This window comes from Mus caroli, chromosome 9 (assembly GCF_900094665.2).
Source record: "Mus caroli chromosome 9, CAROLI_EIJ_v1.1, whole genome shotgun sequence".
NCBI lineage: Eukaryota > Metazoa > Chordata > Mammalia > Rodentia > Muridae > Mus > Mus caroli.
Genome location: NC_034578.1, coordinates 54910872 through 54928724, shown reverse-complemented (window position 1 = coordinate 54928724; position 17853 = coordinate 54910872). Strand labels below are relative to the sequence as shown.

General features: G+C 51.0%; 1 protein-coding gene across 4 annotated transcripts in view; it reads left to right on the top strand.

The window, feature by feature from the left end:
- Pml (promyelocytic leukemia) overlaps window positions 1-16868 on the top strand; it is a 32471-nt gene extending 15603 nt beyond the window's left edge. The window contains exons 3-11 of one of the 4 annotated variants that reach the window (XM_021172690.1): window positions 736-1316; window positions 2441-2553; window positions 5057-5194; window positions 5589-5847; window positions 6267-6319; window positions 13617-13767; window positions 14848-15606; window positions 15760-15918; window positions 16694-16868. In XM_021172690.1, the coding sequence (XP_021028349.1) occupies window positions 736-1316; window positions 2441-2553; window positions 5057-5194; window positions 5589-5847; window positions 6267-6319; window positions 13617-13767; window positions 14848-15606; window positions 15760-15918; window positions 16694-16728 (2248 nt within the window). In that variant the 3' untranslated portion in view covers window positions 16729-16868. Of the gene's footprint in view, window positions 1-735; window positions 1317-2440; window positions 2554-5056; window positions 5195-5588; window positions 5848-6266; window positions 6320-13616; window positions 13768-14847; window positions 15607-15759; window positions 15919-16693 lie in introns of those variants that run through there. The other 3 variants (XM_021172691.1, XM_029481760.1, XM_021172692.2) reach the window with 3 other exon arrangements.
- The last annotated feature ends 985 nt before the right edge of the window (window positions 16869-17853 follow it).

Sequence of the window (17853 nt, the reverse complement as noted above, 5' to 3'; positions counted from 1 at the left end):
ACACTGTAGCTGTCTTCAGACACTCCAGAAGAGGGAGTCAGATCTTGTTACGGATGGTTGTGAGCCACCATGTGGTTGCTGGGATTTGAACTCCTGACCTTTGGAAGAGCAGTCGGGTGCTCTTACCCACTGAGCCATCTCACCAGCCCCTGATTTTTATTTTTTAAGATCAAACATTAGCCCTCCGTATTTTTGAGCTGTGAGTCTTAGCTTCTTCATCTGTGAAAGAGAATGATAAAAGTATTCGACCAGTGTGACATGTCCATCAGGTACTTGAGAGTTTGGATGTGGACAAAGCCACACCATACTCACCCAGGGCCTAAGTGGGCAGAGTAGGATCAGAGCTGGGGCTAAGGGATGTTGAGAAGTGGTCATCTCTCTTGTATGTGTCTGCATTGCTGCAGCGGTGGAGGAATCATTACTGTAGTAGTTTTTTCTAACGTGTATATATATATTTTTTTAATGTATGTATGTGTGTGGGTGCACATGTGCTGTGGCACACTGGTAGAGCTCGGAGGATAGCTTGCAGACGTTTGTTGTCTCCTTTCATCATATAGGTTTTGGAGATCCAACTCAGGTTGTCAGACTTGGCGGTGAGCATCTTTACTTGTTGAACCATCTCTTTGTACTGCCTGGTATTTTATGGATAGATCTGGTACTATAACCAACTCTGTAGATACTGAATGGGGAAAAGCAACAACCGAGAAACAGTCTATTGGCCTTATATCTCTGCAGCATCTACTGCCGAGGCTGCGCCAAGCCTCTGTGTTGCTCATGCGCGCACCTGGACCGCAACCACAGCGATCTCCATTGCAATATTGGTGAGGAGATTCAGCAGTGGCATGAGGAGCTAGGCACCATGACACGGACTCTGGAGGAGCAGGGCAGAACCTTCAACAGTGCCCATACACAGATGTGCAAAGCCATAGGACAGCTGGACCAAGCACGCGCAGACATTGAGAAGCAGATCCACGCACGCGTGCGCCAGGTGGTAGACTACGTGCAGGCTCAGGAGCGCGAGCTGCTCGAGGCGGTGAATGACCGCTACCAGCGCGACTACCAGGAAATAGCTGGCCAGCTGAGCTGCCTGGAAGCTGTGCTGCAGCGCATCCGCACTAGTGGGGCGCTGGTCAAGAGGATGAAGCTCTATGCCTCCGACCAGGAAGTGCTGGATATGCACTGCTTTCTGCGCAAGGCACTCTGCAGCTTGCGCCAGGAGGAGCCCCAGAACCAGAAAGTCCAGCTGCTCACCAGAGGTTTCGAGGAGTTCAAGTTGTGCCTGCAGGACTTCATCTCCTGCATCACCGAGAGGATAAGTAAGCGTTGAGGCCATGCTCATAGGCAGCTAGTTTGCCATTTAAAGGCTCCATGCTTCACTGCTGCCCCCAAGGAGAAGGCAAAGCTGAAAAGATGATCTCTGTTTGATAGATGAAAGTGTCAGGTCTGAGGACCCAGGGGACAGAATAAGAGGGTATGCTGATCTGGTGTGGCAGGCACCTGGAGGAGGCACTTTGCAAACTTATAAGACTATGGAGTAGATGTGACTTTGTGAGCCTTGGGGAACAGGTGGAAACTGAGAAGCTGAGAACCAGATGTGGTATCATTGCAGCCCACTCTTAGCATCAGCTTTCTATGCCCAGGAAAAGAGAACTCAGCCAGTCTGTAGAGTTAGGAGAGGAGGAAGCTCAGAAAACCTAGCTGTGAGGTATTTGGTCAGACACTGAAAGGAAGCGTCCCCTAGAAGAAAGCAGCCCTGTGCCAGCCTCTAGGTCCTACAGCCTCCTTTACTGGGCTTTTATGATGTACAGAAGTGGCGGGCCAGTTCCTGACCACAAGTTCTGTCTTGCCCAACTGGAAGAGGATCCTGGGCCACATCGCATATCTAGAGACATGCTTGGCTCTGAATCAAAATCCAGGAGTTGTGTCCCGAATGAGTGGGTGGCATCAAGTGGCTTTCCAGACAAAGACCATGAGTGCACATTTATACCTTCAGAGTTTTTGTTTAAATCTTTAAGCTGGGACTTCATTTCTGAGCAGCTGTTGAGGGGTGCCCCTTTTGGCTCTAGGAAGGTTCCAAGGATAGGAGGGCTCCCCCACTGGACCACATGAGCCATGGGCTTATAAAGATATGGTCCTAGAATGGAGATGGACTTCTGTCTTCTCTATGTAGGCAGTGAATGATTCCCCAGAGATGCAAAGATGTGCATTTGGGGTTTAGAGCCAAAGGTAGAACCCAGTGCTACTGCCGCCCCGCCCCCCCCCCCCCCCCCCCCATTCTATTTGGGTTCATGCCTTCAGCAGTCAATTCCAGCCCCTCTTGGAGGTGTGCTCAATAATAAATAGCCAAGAAAAGCATCAAGGACCTCCTCCCTGTCACTGTCCCAGCTAAGAGTTCTTAGTAGAGTGCTCTTGTGTTCTCTATGTTTTGTTTTCCTCCCAGATGCAGCTGTAGCTACGAGAGCCAGCCCAGAGGCAGCCAGCAATCAACCAGAGGCAGCCAGCACTCACCCAGTGACAGCTAGCACGCCTGAGGACTCGATTGACCTTGAGCAGGTGAGATGGGTTTGATGTGGGAGGAGAGGTGGCAGGGCACAGCAGGTAAATGCCTGGGAGTTTTGATGTCCTGATGGAGGGAGAGTGCCTGAAAGAGGACAGCAGGTGACTGGGCTGGAGCTCGCAAGAGGAGAGGGTCAAGGAAGGGTTGGCTGTCTGGTGCAAGGTTCCTAATGCCCCACTAGCTCTTGATGGGCCACTAGCCAGTTCAGGAGGGGTCAGACCCAGGGGTGGGCAGGCGGTGAATGTAAAGAGTATAAACAGTGGCCCTGTTGGATGTGACACAGGATGTACCTGATGCTCACACGGACTACCTGAGCTGTTTTCTGGGGCTGGCATAGGTGGATCTCCACTCCCATGCACATGATTCTTGGACTTAACACTAAGAGTCAGAGCTCAACCCCACAGATTCCAGGGCCATCATATACCTAATAAACTAGTTTCTTAGGGTTGGAAAACGCCCTTAGATAATCTCATGCTGGCATTACTTCTGCTGTATCCTTAGCTCAGCAGCTTTCATACCCAGGCCTTTGGGAACAGGAAGTGCATTGGTTCCTGTTTTGATTGCTCTGACTGAGCACTTCTCAGAGGAGAAACACAGGGGCATCCTTTTCATTCTCCTTCATCCACACTCATAGGCATGGCTCCCCTGCAACAGGATAAGCTCTCTCAGTTCCTTTCTGCGCCTGGCATCTTTCCCTCCCCAGCTTGGTCACTCTGTTACGTGTGACTGCACGTCAAGATGTGGGCCCAGGACCAGGCAGATCTTCTGGTGGGCAGCAAGGGTATTAAACTTTTCTAGCTTTGCCTTGGAGCAAGCCATGGAAAAGCCATGCTGTGGGTTACAGCAGTGGGGAAAGGCTTCATGGGGGAGTCAGGACTTTTGAGAAGTTTAGAGCTACAAGGGAACCTTGAGTCTAAAGCCTCTTGCAGGGCTCAGATGTGAGGAAGTTTAACGTGGGCAGGGTCTTTTTCCATAAAAGTTCCTCATTTTTACTGTGGTTGTCACCTGGGGGCTGAGGCTAGGACTCAGGAAAGACGTGGGTAGCAGTGTGTGGGAGCCAAGGTCCTGTGAGGCTAAACTAAAGCTGCATAGCCAGTGCTGACAGGAGAGGCAGCTCGGGCTGACACAGCACTGCCCCGTCCCCCACCTTACTGTCTCCTGCTTCTTCAATGCTCGTGAGTGTTGTATTGAGGGAACAGAGGCAGAGGCACCCAGCCGTGCCGGCAGGGAGTTCCTGGCCTAAGTAGAACAAGAGCCTTTCATACGCCAGCAACTGCAGAGGCATAAAGGCAAAGATAAAATGGTGAAATTTCCTGCTCCTGCTCTGAGGATTGAGTATATGGGGCTTGGAACATGGCAGGCAGGTGCCTAACCACTGGGCTTCCTGCCCAGCCCCATGCATAATTTGCAGTTGAATATCTACCTTCGGTGCTTTTGAGGTAGTACCTAGGAGTATAGAATTGGTAAGCCATGTGGTGATTCTTCCATTCAAAGAGATTTATTCACTTATTTTATGTATATGAATGTTTTACTTGAGTGTGAGTGTACCATATGTGTACAGTATACCTGCAGAGGTCAGAAGAGGGTGTCAGATCCCCTAAACCTGGGGTTACAGATGGTTATGAGCTGTTGTGTGGGTTCTGGGAACTGAACAACTGAACCTTTGTAAGAGCAGCCATCTCTCTCTCTTTTTTTAAAGATTTATTTATTTATTATATGTAAGTACACTGTAGCTGTCTTCAGACACACCAGAAGAGGGCATCAGATCTCATTACAGATGGTTGTGAGCCACCATGTGGTTGCTGGGATTTGAACTCAGGACCTTTGGAAGAGCAGTCAGTGCTCTTACCCGCTGAGCCATCTCGCCAGCCCAGAGCAGCCATCTCTCGAGCTCCCTTTTCACTATTTGAGGAGTTGTTCCTGCTTCATTTAGCAGGACCCTGAACACCAAGTCGGACATGGAATAGTAATCAAACTAGTATTATATTCATTAGCCATCCTCATCACGCTCACTACTGGGTACTAGATACTCCTCGAGACATGTTGATGGCGTTCGGCAAGTGTCATTATTCCATTTTATGGAGGGAGACTGAGGCCCAGTGAGTTTTAAGTAATTCCAACTCGTGCAGTAGCTACTAGAGTTTAAGAGGGTAAGGCATACTCCTCTGAGTTCCCGACTGCTGCAACTCTGTCGCTGCCGAGGGAAGTGTTGCTTTCAGCAACAAGCATCCTGTCTCTAGAGGCAGGCAAGCTAGGCTGGTTGTCAAGCATATTCTGAGCATGGGCCATGGTCCCTGAGGTGTCGTCCTGCCCTGTCAGGACACACACAGATTGAAGCAGTGCCTGGGTACCAGTAGCCCAAGGTGACATCATGGAGACTTTTGGGGGAGAAATTACGTGTCCCAGTGAGCTCTTTGATTGGGACCAAGCTTACACCTGAGGCAGGTTGTAGGCCCAGGGTCATTGCATTTCTAACTTTTCTGTTACCTGCTTTTACAGCCCAAAGAAGTGCAGAGGGTACAGGCTCAGGCCCTAGAGCTGTCTAAGACCCAACCTGTGGCTATGGTAAAAACAGTGCCTGGAGCACACCCTGTACCAGTATATGCCTTCTCTATGCAAGGCCCCACCTACAGAGAGGTAAGCCCCCTATTCAATCTAAAAGGCTTAGACTCCAGCCAACAGTGAGGTGAAATTGGAGAAGAATCTGGGCCTTTCTCGGGTCTTTATTTGCTCCGTATTCTCCATTGCTCTCAGATGCTCCCCATGGAAGCTCAAAATAACCTTGAGCTACTCTCAGCCCAGCTGGGATGCTGAGACAGGAAAGCTATGAGATCAACCGAGACTGTTGGTCAGTGGCCATGACCAGTGCGCATGGCGACCTGAGAGAGCCTCCTGTTTGCAGAGACATGCTCAGCATGGCCAAAAGAAGGAGAGCGAAAACATGCCACAAACCCCCTGTCACTCAGCTCAGTGTCTCAGCCCAGCACCACCAGAGGCACCCCAGTCACCTCTCTAACTTCCCACTCTTCAGGAGGCTTCTCAGACAGTCGGATCCATGAAGAGGAAGTGCTCCCACGAAGATTGCTCCAGGAAGATCTTCAAGATGGAGTCCATAGAGGAGAATGAGGGCAGGTTGGCCACAAGCCTCCCCGAGCAGCCCTGGCCCGGCACTTCCAAGGCCACCTCCCCTCCACATCTGGATGGGACTTCCAGCCCTGAGAGCACTGTCCCTGAAAAAGAGATCCTCCTGCCCAACAACAATCATGTTACCGGTGACACAGGGGAAACAGGTAGGAGGATTAGGCGGGGAACACTTGTGTAAGACTGTCATGCCCTCAGATATCTGAAACACCCCAGGCCCCACCTCCACATTCTGATCCCACCTGGGCACTCAGAGCCACCAGGACTCCCATGCCCAAGCTGCTCTGAGCAGCCATTGAATATGGCACTGGTAGTTTACCCTGTGCTTGCTATGATTCCAGTGTGGGACACCGGAGGGGCTATGCCTTAGCCCTGCCTCCTTCCCTCCAAAACTGCTAGTGCCAATCCCTGTGCTCTGGGGACATAAACACTCCATCTCCTCCTAGCACACACAGGACAGGGCATCTGTTATCCCTCGCCCATTGGACAAGGATTCTCCTGGATGTCTCACCCCAGCCAGTGGACATTCCAGGAAGGATTTAATGCTGCCACCCCCTCTCCTTTTCAGAGGAGCGAGTCGTGGTGATCAGCAGCTCAGAGGACTCAGACACCGAGAATCTGGTGAGTAACACGGACTTCAGCCTAGGACTTCTGCCTCCCCTTGTTCAAGGTCCCAAAGGCCACAGCCACAGCAGGTGACTCTCAGGCTCACCTGGCACCTTGGGAAATTTTCCAGCCAGGCAATAAAGCCTAAGTCATACCAAGGACAGTCTGCAGGCACTAGCTACATGCTTGTTGCGTTCTGACCCTCTTTCTGCATCAGGCAAGAACACCTCTACAGTGCTTGCTAGGCTGCTTTCTCCAGGCCATGGCCATCCTCTGTAATATCTTCTAGATCTGAAAGCTTCTCTAGAGCTTCCTTGTGTATTTTCTATCTGCTAAGCACTCATGAGGAAAGGTAGACAAGAGTTCATTCCCTGGTTAATCAGTGAGCCGGGCATTGTGGTGACACACACCTTTAATTCCCACACTTGGAGGCAGAGGAGGATATGGATCTCTGTGAGTTCAAGGCCAGCCTGGTCTAAAGAGTGAGTTCCAGGACAGCCAGGGCTATGTAGAAGATTCTGACGAAAAACAACAACAAAGTCAGTCGATGAAGGTTGGTGATAGGTAGAGTGTGCCCATGGGTGACAAATAGTGGACAAGAGATGTCTTACTTTTTTGTTGCTGGGGAGAGACACCAATGCAAAGGCATCTTAGGGTAGAAAGAGCTTATTTGGGTTTGTAGTTTCAGAGGGTCAGTCCATAATCATCATGGCAGGAGCTTGGCAGCAGGCAGTGGGCATGGTGTTGCAGCCAGAGCCGACAACTCACATCTGGTCCACAAACACAAGTTACAGAGAGAGATGGCTAAGTGGGAATGACATAGACGTTTGAAACCTCAAAGTCCACTCCCAGTGACCCACCTACTCCAATAAGGCCACGCCTCCTAATCCTTCTCAAACAGTTCCACTAACTGGGGTCAAAGGATTCAAACATATGACCTTATGGGGATTGTTCTCATTCAAACCACCTGAGAAGCCCTCTGCAAGATTTTAGTTCATGTTGGAAACCTTCTTTGAAGGCATCTGATAATGAAACCCATGACTCTTCTGTACCTGGAGGCATGTCATCAGAGACTAGGTTGTTACGTGTCCAGAGAAAGCAAAGCATGAGGAAGGAGAGTAAGAGGTTAGACTGGAGGTCTCTATGGTCTCCAAGCTCGAAGTCCGAGATTCCATATTGCAGAGTGTACAGAGCCTGTACGGAACCCTTATTACCAGCACACACCTCCCTGCTGACTACCTGAAGAACCTCCCACCTATGTTGGACCTCCCACCCCAGCAGGACCAGCAGTCTACACCAAGGGCCTGCCACCCACCGAGTCTTCCCATCATCCCACTGAGCAAGCTCTGACTCTAAGTCTAGTCTTCTAGTCAGCCTTCCACTTGCCAGAAGTATGCTGCTGTCCTCTCTCAGATCTGCATTTTCTCACACAAAGCAAGGAGAGCCACCTGCCTTCAACACCCTGGTAGCCTGTCCTCCAGGGGTACTGTACCTCGACATAGGCCTCCTCCTATAGCTCAGGCCACCACTCTGGCCACCACAGGGCTTCCCAGGCATCTGCGGATGCGCACACAGAGAGAGAGGGCCATCAGCACACTCTGCTGCATGCCCAGAACCTTCCACTCCCTTGGACACTCCCTCCAGGGCTCCCTCAGGTTTCACCAGTGGCTTCTCCATGGCTTCTCAGTCCAATGCTTCTTCCATGGGTGGTGCTCAGGATTCAGGTCCCCCACCCCAGAGATTCTAACAGAGCCCCATGGGGGAATCTCCAAGTTCAAGGCCCTCCTTGAAGTCTTTGAAATTTCATTAGCACCACCAAGAAGCCACATCTTTACCAGTCCAGGCCTGGGTCCTCTATCAGACCGGCATCTGAGAACCTGACTTCTTTCCTCTTCCATGGCTGCTTGCCACCCCATCTCACTTTGCAGTCTTATGGCCAGATATCCCTGCCCATGAATGCAGAGATTCTGTCCATCCCAAAGCCTGACAGGTATGACTACTCAATAAATACTTCTTTTTTGGTTTTTCGAGACAGGGTTTCTCTGTATAGCCCTGGCTGTCCTGGAACTCACTTTGTAGACCAGACTCACTTTCTCAAACTCAGAAATCCGCCTGCCTCTGCCTCCCGAGTGCTGGGATTAAAGGCGTGTGCCACCACGCCCGGCTTTTTTTTTTTTTTTTTTTTTTTGTTTCAATAAATACTTCCACATAACCCTTTTCCCCATGGCCATCAGATCCCGTGCAGGATCTTCCCTGTGGTGCCGTTTAGCTTTCTTCCCTCCACACTGTGAGCATCCAAAGTGGAAAGCAGGGCAAGGCCTCTACTATAATATATTCCATCACTGGTGGCTTTGAGGTCCAGCTCTTAGAGTGCAACCCTATCTCCCCAGTTTGTCTCAGACATCTCCCCACCTCCCCTCTCATGGAGCAAAGATAGGACCATCTGCCCCACCCTACCCCTAGATTTCTTCTTCCCCTTCATGTCTTGCTTTCTTTCTGGTTGATTTCAACCCCCACCATCTGACCTCCACTCCTTGACAACTCAAGGATCTTCAGCCTGTTAGTCACTTCAGCTGGCAACCAACAGCATGGCCACACTTCGTGCCTCGACACCATCTCTAAATGGACTGACTGCTCTGACTCAGACCACAGCCTCATGTTCCGTGAGCTCTCAAATCTGTCACCTCCTACCAGCTCTCCCTTTTTCAATCATTATCTCATGGAGGAGCTCTGCTGGCAGAAACAACCACAGGAAGATTCCCGGGGCCCCGTTGACTCTCTGCTGCCCCCTGGAGACATGTTAGAGAAAAGCCACAAAGGAAGGCAAAGAACTAAGGACTTCTGGTCATGCCCTCCAGTTCTCATTTGGCTCCTCAGGGACACTTCTCTGAGCTTCATCCTGACCCTCCCCCTAGCCTGTTGACTATACCTTCTGCTCCTGGGAAGAAACAGAAGCCCTTTTGGCGGTGTGGGAATTGTCAGCATCTGCTACCTAATTACAGATTTGTCTGCTGTTGGCACTTCCCTTCATCTGCCACTTCTGCCTGGTTGGAGGGGAAGTCTGTCTTCCTCTAAGACCCACACCTGAGTCCTGCTCCCCTGCTTCCCTGCCCCCACCCTGTGAGGAGGCTCACTATCTCCTGCTTCCCCCTTGGCCTATGCTTCTCATCCTACTTTCTGCATCTCCACACCATGCCTACACCCTCTACCCGTTCGTTGGCACGAGGGAAGCTCCAGGCCTCTCAGCACCGTGGTCCTAGATAGTCCCTAGCATTCCTGACTGGGTCAGCCTCTCCCAGAAGTCCATCTCTCTTTGCATTTCTGGGTGCTTCGTTCCAGGTCTCCTTGCTCTTGTAAAGGTTGTTATTCTGGCTTCCTTTCCCCTGTACTGGGTACAGTCTCTGGGTTAGGGCAGCCTGCTCTGACTAGTTGTTGTTCCTGCCTGCTAGACCAGAATGCCAGGGCGTACCGGCAGCTTTGCCTAAAGCCCCGTGTGTACTGTGCACATTCTCTCTGTCCCTCCCCCTGGATTACCACTCTACCCTCTGCAGAGGTGCATTGCTGAGGGCAGGGTACCTCTTGTAACTGTTTCTCACCTGTAGCCAAAATTTGGTCCTTGCCTTTCCGTTGTTGCCTATATTCTTCTGTTAGCTGGACATTACTTTCTGTCTCATCATCTTTGATAACGTTCAAGCTACTGGCCCGGATGGAACTGGAAACCTAGGAAGGAACAGTGGAGAAAAGTATTCCAGAGGTTTCCCCGGGCATTGTACATGGTTGAGCTCAGGAGATGTCACAAGCACTATAGCAGGTGGGGAGAGGACAGTGAGATCCAATCATTCGTGGGTTATCAGGATCACCAAGGGAGGAGGGAGATACACAATTCAGGTTAGGAAAAGGTGATCATTGCTCAGTGTGCAGAGCAAGCCTGGGGGGCAGAAGAGTCCATTGCTTTTATATATATATATATATATATATATATACATATACACACACACATACATATGTGTGTGTATTTACATAAAATATATACTGTATATATTTACATATATATGTGTGTGTATTTACAAATACAAATTTGCACTTTGCAGTTTGGAGGGACAGATAGTACTTCAGGGTACCCATCCCTATCTTCCCTATCTCCTTTCTGTAGGGCCTTTGTTTTACTTTATAATGAGGGGCTGTTCTATAAGTATTGGCCTGCTGAAGTGCCATCTTTTTCAAATGAGACAGTAGGGGTAGGCAGGCCTTAGCATGGCCTGCATTTATGTCCATTACAAGACTTCCCTGTTCCAGGGGAGAGACCATGCAAGGAGGAATGTTTCAGAAGAGCTCATCTTGCTGGACGAGGCAGCCGGGTCTCAGATGTGGAGAGAAGTCAGGTTCTAGTCTCTTGTAGAGTCCATGGGAGGAAAGCTGTGCTTAAGCCCTGGAAAGATGGGTGGGGCCCTGCACCTAGCCAAGGCCACTGTTTGAAGGGTCTTCAGCAGAAGAGATAGGTATTCTCACCCATTTTTTGTGACAGATGACTAGAGACCTTGACAGTATCAGAGCAAGCAGGAACCGGGGCAGCCTGTGGCAGACCCAGCAAGGATGACTGGCAGAGGAAGGGAGGCTCATGAGCAACAGCTGGTGCAGAGATGCCACCATGGTACTGATGTGAGAGGCAGGTGCTTGGCTGAGAATGTGGGAACTGTGTGTGTAAGAGCAGAGCTGCCTGCAGAAGGGCTGGAGCCGCAGGCACAAGGGTCCTAGCAGCTAATTACATGACCTAGTTTGCTAATATCTGTGCCTTGTCTCCAAGGCCTTTAAGAGCCTTGGAGCTAGGAGTTAGGAGTTTGTGTCTGTGAACCCCAGAGACACATGTGTCTCACTAAACTGAGCCCAGCTATAGCTGAAGCTTAGGCGTGAGAAAGTTCTTCAGGATCTCGACTTTTGCTGAGCGTCAATGGAAGATTCTAGATGGCTCCCCAAGCTAAACACTGGCTTCCCAAAAGGAGTTGACTTTTGTCTCTTCAGCTTATCGTCAAACAAGGCATGAATGCCCGTGTAGACCGGAGGTTCTCAGGCCTGGCTGTGCACCGAGGACTTTAAGCAACTGCACATTGCTGGATCCCACCTCCACAGATTCTATGTCCCATGAACTGCCTGGACTTCCTATGCTACTAAGGCCTAGCCAAAGTCAGGCATTGCTGAACGGAGGCATTCAGTGTATGTAAGAGAGGAATGTTCCTTTATTTGGAAGGGAGTGACATTTAAGTTAGTGGGTGTGATACAGAAAGGACAAGAAAGACTGGCTCTCACCTCCATCGGAGAACAGGGAAGGGAAGAGAGCTTAAGTCTCCCATCCCAGTCCTTGGTCTCTCATCATCTCACTCCAGAGGAGGTGTTGTTGTTGTTTAATTCTTTGGCCTTCTCTCTGTTGGTCTTACCCCTGCCTGCATGAGAACTCTCTTTTCTCAGCCCTATTCTCTCCTGCCTCCACTTCTCTTTCCCCCACAAGCAAGTTTCTTGATTTTTTTTCCATCTCTCTCCCTCCTTTCTTCCCTCCGGAGCTCCCCCCCCTCCCTCCCTCCCTACACACTCAGCTATTCTGATATTTGGAATAAGATGGAGGAGTGAGGGCTTCTGATGTGCCCAGAGACTCCCTTGCTGAGCTAGGAGGGAGAGATGCTGGTCCAGGTACTGTGTGTTCCCTTCCTATAGACCCTTGTCTTTAGAGATGTCTTGCTTAAATGGTCCATTTAAGCCAAGCTGGTTTGAGATTTAAGAGAAGAGGCGAATAAGGAGTTTTTAGCCACCCTGTGCTAGCTCAAGTACATGGTGTGCCAGTGAGACCAGCCTCTGCCATTAGTGCATGGCAATTCCTGGGGGTTTGGGGGAGTGTGGGGGGCTGTGCCTAGGCTAAAAGACAGATCCTGCCTTTCCTCCAGCCATAGCTCAGAGGAAGGAAAGGGGGGCATCCTGTTAGTGAGACACCTACAGGTTCCCTCAGAGAAGGCAGATCGAGAAATGAGGTTTCCTACCATAAGTGATGTGGCATGAAGATGAAGGCAGTAAGCAGAAGGCAGAGCTGTGGGGCGCTCCAGGTGTTCTGCTCTGAAGACTGCCTTCAAGGCCTGAAGGGACATCGTCAGGAGGAAAGAGTCAGGTGGGCGCACCTGGGGCCACAAAGGGGCTTTTGGTGTAATGCTTGAGGTCAGAAGGAAGACCTAGGAAGAGGCAGTTCGTGCATAGAAGAATTGACTGGGCCAGTGAGGCAGCTCTTTAGCATCTGGAGAGGGTGAATCCAGACCAGAGAAGGGCATAGCCAGGGTGGCTCAGCTCTGCCTACCAGTCTAAGTGTGAGGATAGACACTGGGAGTCTAAAGACAGAAACCCAGAGCAAGAGTGCAAACTCTGGAGGCCACTCCAGAAAATGACGTAATTTTTCCGTGGGGAAGAGAACAGTCTACTGCTCTCAGCTCGCAACTAGGAAGATGCCTCCAGAAAGGCTCTCACAGGGATGACGAAGCAATGTGGGGTGTCTGGGTGTAAGGCGGGCTGGGAGGAAGTTGGGGTGCCTGATGCAGGACTACAAAATATAAGTTGAATGAAAAGCAACTTCCTCTAGGAGAGCCCAGCCCTGGTTCGCTTTCTAGTGAGCACCACAACTCCTCTTGGCTGAAGGTTTGTGGAAAGCAAGCGTTTTAGAAGGGTGGGTGATAACCGCCACGGCCAAAGGTACTTATTTCAAGTCACAGCTTGTAGTCCATCATCCAGGGAAGTCGTGACAGGAACCAAAGACAGGCACTGACTCAGAATCTGTGGAAGAGTGCTTTTTACTGGCTGCTGCTCCTCTTGGCTAGCTCAGCCTGATCTCTTATACACCCAAGGACCATGTGCCCAGGGATGACACCGCTCTCAGTGGGCTTTGCCCCTCCATATCAATCGCTACTTACGAAGGGAGGCATTCTCCCCACATTGTAGCTTCCCCATCTCAGATGACTCTAGCTTGTGTCAAGTTAACAAAGACAACAACTAGGGCAGCAGGCATATTAACTCTCTCTGCAGCCAGAGGTGTTCTCCAGAAGCCACAGCCCTGGCTCATGTGTGTAACCCTTACATGAGACGCATTTGGTTCACACCTGCATACACATTTGTGCGTCCCCACTACTCCACCCTCTCCTGCGCACAGAGAGGCTCTTACTGTGCAGGCGGGTATCATCCCTACAGTTTCCTGTGCGCACACTTGCTCCAGAGCACAGACTCACCTCGCCTTGGACCTTCAAGGCCTCTGAACTCCTGACCTGTTGGCTTCTTTGTGTTGCAGTCCTCCCACGAGTTGGACGATAGCGGCAGTGAGTCCAGCAGCCTGCAGCTGGAGGGCCCCAATTCCCTCAAGGCCTTGGATGAGAGCCTCGCCGAACCCCACTTAGAAGACAGGACCCTGGTTTTCTTTGACCTCAAGATTGACAATGAAAGTGGGTTTCCCAAGACCTACCTCTTTTTAGCTTAGTCTCTGAGTTCCCAGGGAAAATGCAGATAGAGCCACCTCTAAGGCTCCTGCCAGTCTCTAACCAGCCATGACAACCAGGTGGACAGAGGACTCTGACACACCTGAGATACCAAGTGCTGCCATATCTGCCTGGAGTGGAACCAGGACATGAGAGGGAGAAGTGTAACTCCACAGATTCACTTCTGACAAAACCTCTGTGGAGAGACTAGGAACAGTGTATAGGCCATAGTTGACTTTTTAGAGACAGGTTTTCTCTGTGTATCCTGGGCTGTCCTGGAACTCACTCTGTAGACCAGGCTGGCCTCAAACTCAGAAATCCGCCTGCCTCTGCCTCCCAAGTGCTGGGATTAAAGGTGTGTGCTACCACTGACTGGCAGTAATCTACTCTTGACCTTTGGCTATGACCACACATTTCCTAGAACAGGGCCCAGATACATGAGGAGACCTGCAGAACCCAGGTTACAGAGAGTTGCGACTCCTTGTCCTGGAAGCCCCTAGTCTTCCTCTCTGTCATCCTTGCCCTGGCCCCTCAGCTCTGACCCTTTACTCTATCCAATAGTTATGGGCCCTGTATTGAGGCTAGCCCAGCCAGCCAGAATCATCAGGTATTTCCATAGCACACACACACACAAAAAGCCATTTGGGCTTCAGGAGGAGTCTGGGGCAATGCTCTTAAGGGTTGTAGCCCAGAGCTCTGATCCAGCAGGGACTGATGGGGTTGGAGGTAGGAACAGAATAGAAGGCGGATAAGAAACATGCTGGGGTCTCTGTTGTAGGTGGAGGCTGAGAAAATACAAAATGGGCAGAATTCTAAGGGTTGGGCAAACTGCAGGGCAGGAGGGATAGGAAGAGCCAGCTTCCGGACGGGTGAACCATCCCCGCCCCCTATCGGAGCCAGGCAAGAACTACATATGGAAGATACTTGGTTCCTGCCAGCAGGCTTCAAAGTGGGATTTCTAGACAGTGGGTCAGCAGCCCGATCCCTTGCACTCAACCCAGTGCCTCCTGAACCCTGAACCTCACCCTGACCTTCTTTCCTGCCTAGCCCAGAAAATTAGCCAGCTGGCAGCGGTGAACCGGGAAAGCAAGTTCCGTGTGCTCATCCAGCCCGAGGCCTACAGTGTCTACTCCAAGGCTGTCTCCCTGGAGGCGGGGCTACTGCACTTCCTCAACTTCCTCACCACCATGCACCGTCCCATCTTGGCGTGTCCAAGGCTGTGGGGGCCCGGACTCCCCATCTTCTTCCAGACCCTGAGTGATATTAATAAGCTGTGGGAATTCCAGGACACCATCTCAGGTTTCTTGGCCGTGCTGCCCCTCATCCGGGAACGCATACCCGGCGCTAGCAGCTTCAAACTTGGGAACCTAGCCAAGACCTACCTGGCGAGAAACATGAGCGAACGCAGCGCTCTGGCTTCTGTGCTGGCCATGAGGGACCTGTGCTGCCTCCTTGAGGTCTCCCCAGGACTGCCGCTGGCCCAGCATATCTACTCCTTCAGTAGCTTGCAGTGTTTTGCTTCCCTGCAGCCCCTAATTCAGGCCAGCGTCCTGCCGCAGTCTGAGGCCCGCCTCTTGGCCCTCCACAATGTGAGCTTTGTAGAGTTGCTGAATGCATACCGCACCAACAGGCAAGAAGGCTTGAAGAAGTATGTCCGCTATCTGAGCCTGCAGACCACCTCGTCGTCATCGTCCCAAGTTGCCCAATTTCTGCAGGCTCTGAGCACCCACATGGAAGGACTGTTGGAAGGCTATGCCCCTGCTGGGGCAGAAGGCAATCCTGCTTCTCTCTCTGGCAAAGCTGAAAGTAAGGGATGCCTGGCCTAGCAGCTCGGCACAGAGGGAGGGGCATCCCTGAGCCGGTCCCCACCCTCCAGTACATTCCCAGGTCCTGGCCATTTAGTTCAGAACAGGTGTCCTTTCTCTATGACCAAACTTACTTTCTCTAAAATTTCTGCAGCAGACACCAGAGGCACCCCAGACCTAGACCTCCCTTCTAGAAGCCAGAACCAGGAAGGCTTGCATAAAGAAGGAGTGGCCTCTGAGCTCTCAAGGGCCCCAGTTGCCACCAACCACCACCACAGGTGGCCTTACAGCTCTTCCTGGATGTTCGATTCATGTAAGTGACCTGCTGATGATCCACAAATATTACTTTAGGGTGGCACTGACCGATATACCAGCAGCGCCATGAGCACTCAAAGTGCCTTTCGAACCAAAATGCCCTCGTGAATTTGAGTCCTCTCGGCCCCAACTGACCAGAGGCCAACTGTGTTCACTTTTATTTTTCTTAAAGTACTTTTGTTCCAAAGGGGCCTTGCAGCACCAGAGAGCTAGGAACTGTCGCTCCGTCCATACCTGTTTCCACACACTGATCCTTCAGAGTTGGTTCTTTGTTTATCAGGCCTCCTGACCCTCCCTGCACCTAGCCCTTCCAAGGGACATCCAGTGGAGCACTGGCATCTCAAGCTTGGGAAGGTCTCTAGAATTAGGCTTTCTGGAGCAGGGCCTGTAGTGTTAACAAGTTCTCTGGGTGGCTCTATTCTGAGCATCCCTGTTGCCTCTGACCAACCCCCTCACCCCCAAAGGGAAGCAGAGAAGCCCCTGGCCATGCACATTGAGTATGATCAGCAAAAGGCCAGAACTCCAGTGTCCTGTGAGACTGGCTGACCCGAGGTATTATCTCGGTCTTCAGCCCCTGGAGTTTCAGGGTTGGGCAGCAGGTTACTGGAGTAGCAGATAAGAAACATCCTTACCTTCTCTCATTCCCCAGCTCTCATTCTGAGCCTTTGGTCCCTGACCTTATGGCCATCTTGGAGGTCAGTTGTTCCCTGTGGTTGACTGAACTGCTGTTGCTCTCCACGTTCCACCCTGACCCATTCCCTGCTTGCTCCTAGGGTGTTTTCCAGATAGCCNAGAGTTCCAGCTTTGACAGCCTGATGGCCTCCATTTTCATATGAATGATGCCTGCATCCCCACACCTCTGACTCGTCCTATGGGTGTTCCAAGGCACCCAATGCTGCATCCTTTAATACAGTTTCTTATGGTTATTGTGGTGACCCCCAACCATAAAATCATTTTGTTGCTATTTCTTGTTTTGTTTTGTTTTTTCGAGACAGGGTTTCTCTGTATAGTCCTGGCTGTCCTGGAACTCACTCTGTAGACCAGGCTGGCCTCGAACTCAGAAATCCGCCTGCCTCTGCCTCCCGGGTGCTGGGATTAAAGGCGTGCGCCACCACGCCCGGCACTGTTGCTATTTCATGTCTGTAATTTTGCTAGTTAATGAGCTGTAATGTAAACATCTGGTATGGAGAATATCTGATATGCGACTCCTATGAAAGAGTCATTTGACCCCACCCCCAATTGGGTCACGAACAACAGGTTGAGAACTGCTGCTCTAAGGCGTTCTGTAGAAGTTCATTCCTACCACAGTAAGGCTGGACTCTGAAAACTATCCATTAGAGCTCTGGTTCTGGGTGGAGATAAGGATGGGAGGAGAAAGGTTGAGACCCTGGTCTGGCTGTACTGGCAAGGCAGTGCTGGGCCCATATCTCATACCTTGCCCTCAGCCTATCCCTGAACTAAACAGGACCCATTGAGTCCTAGCCTCAGCAGGCTGCTTGTCTTCAGCTGATGGTGGATTAATGACAGAAGGAAGCCCCGCCCCTCACTGCTGTCTAAGCCTTCAGTAAACATGTGAATCCTGAAACCCTAACATTCTGATTGCAATCTCTACTAATCCCTCCTTCCTTTGAGGAGCCTCTTTCCTGGGGACAAAAGGCTCTCCTAGACATGAGTGAGCAGGTAATCGCCCAACTTGGCTTTGGGGAAAGACAGAGTCTGACAGAGCTGAGCATCGCCTCATCCAGAGCTAAGGACATGAGTCCTCTATTTCAAGTAGGGAAACCCAGGGGGACTTTGCTCAGGACAGTTCCCAAAGTGAGAGGTACCAACTTCAAGAATTGCCTCCTAGGGGGAGGCACAAGCCAGAGACCAGGACCTGCAGGCCCTTTGCTGCTGGGTCCTCTCCCGTTTTCAAGTTTCTAAAGCTGGCAAT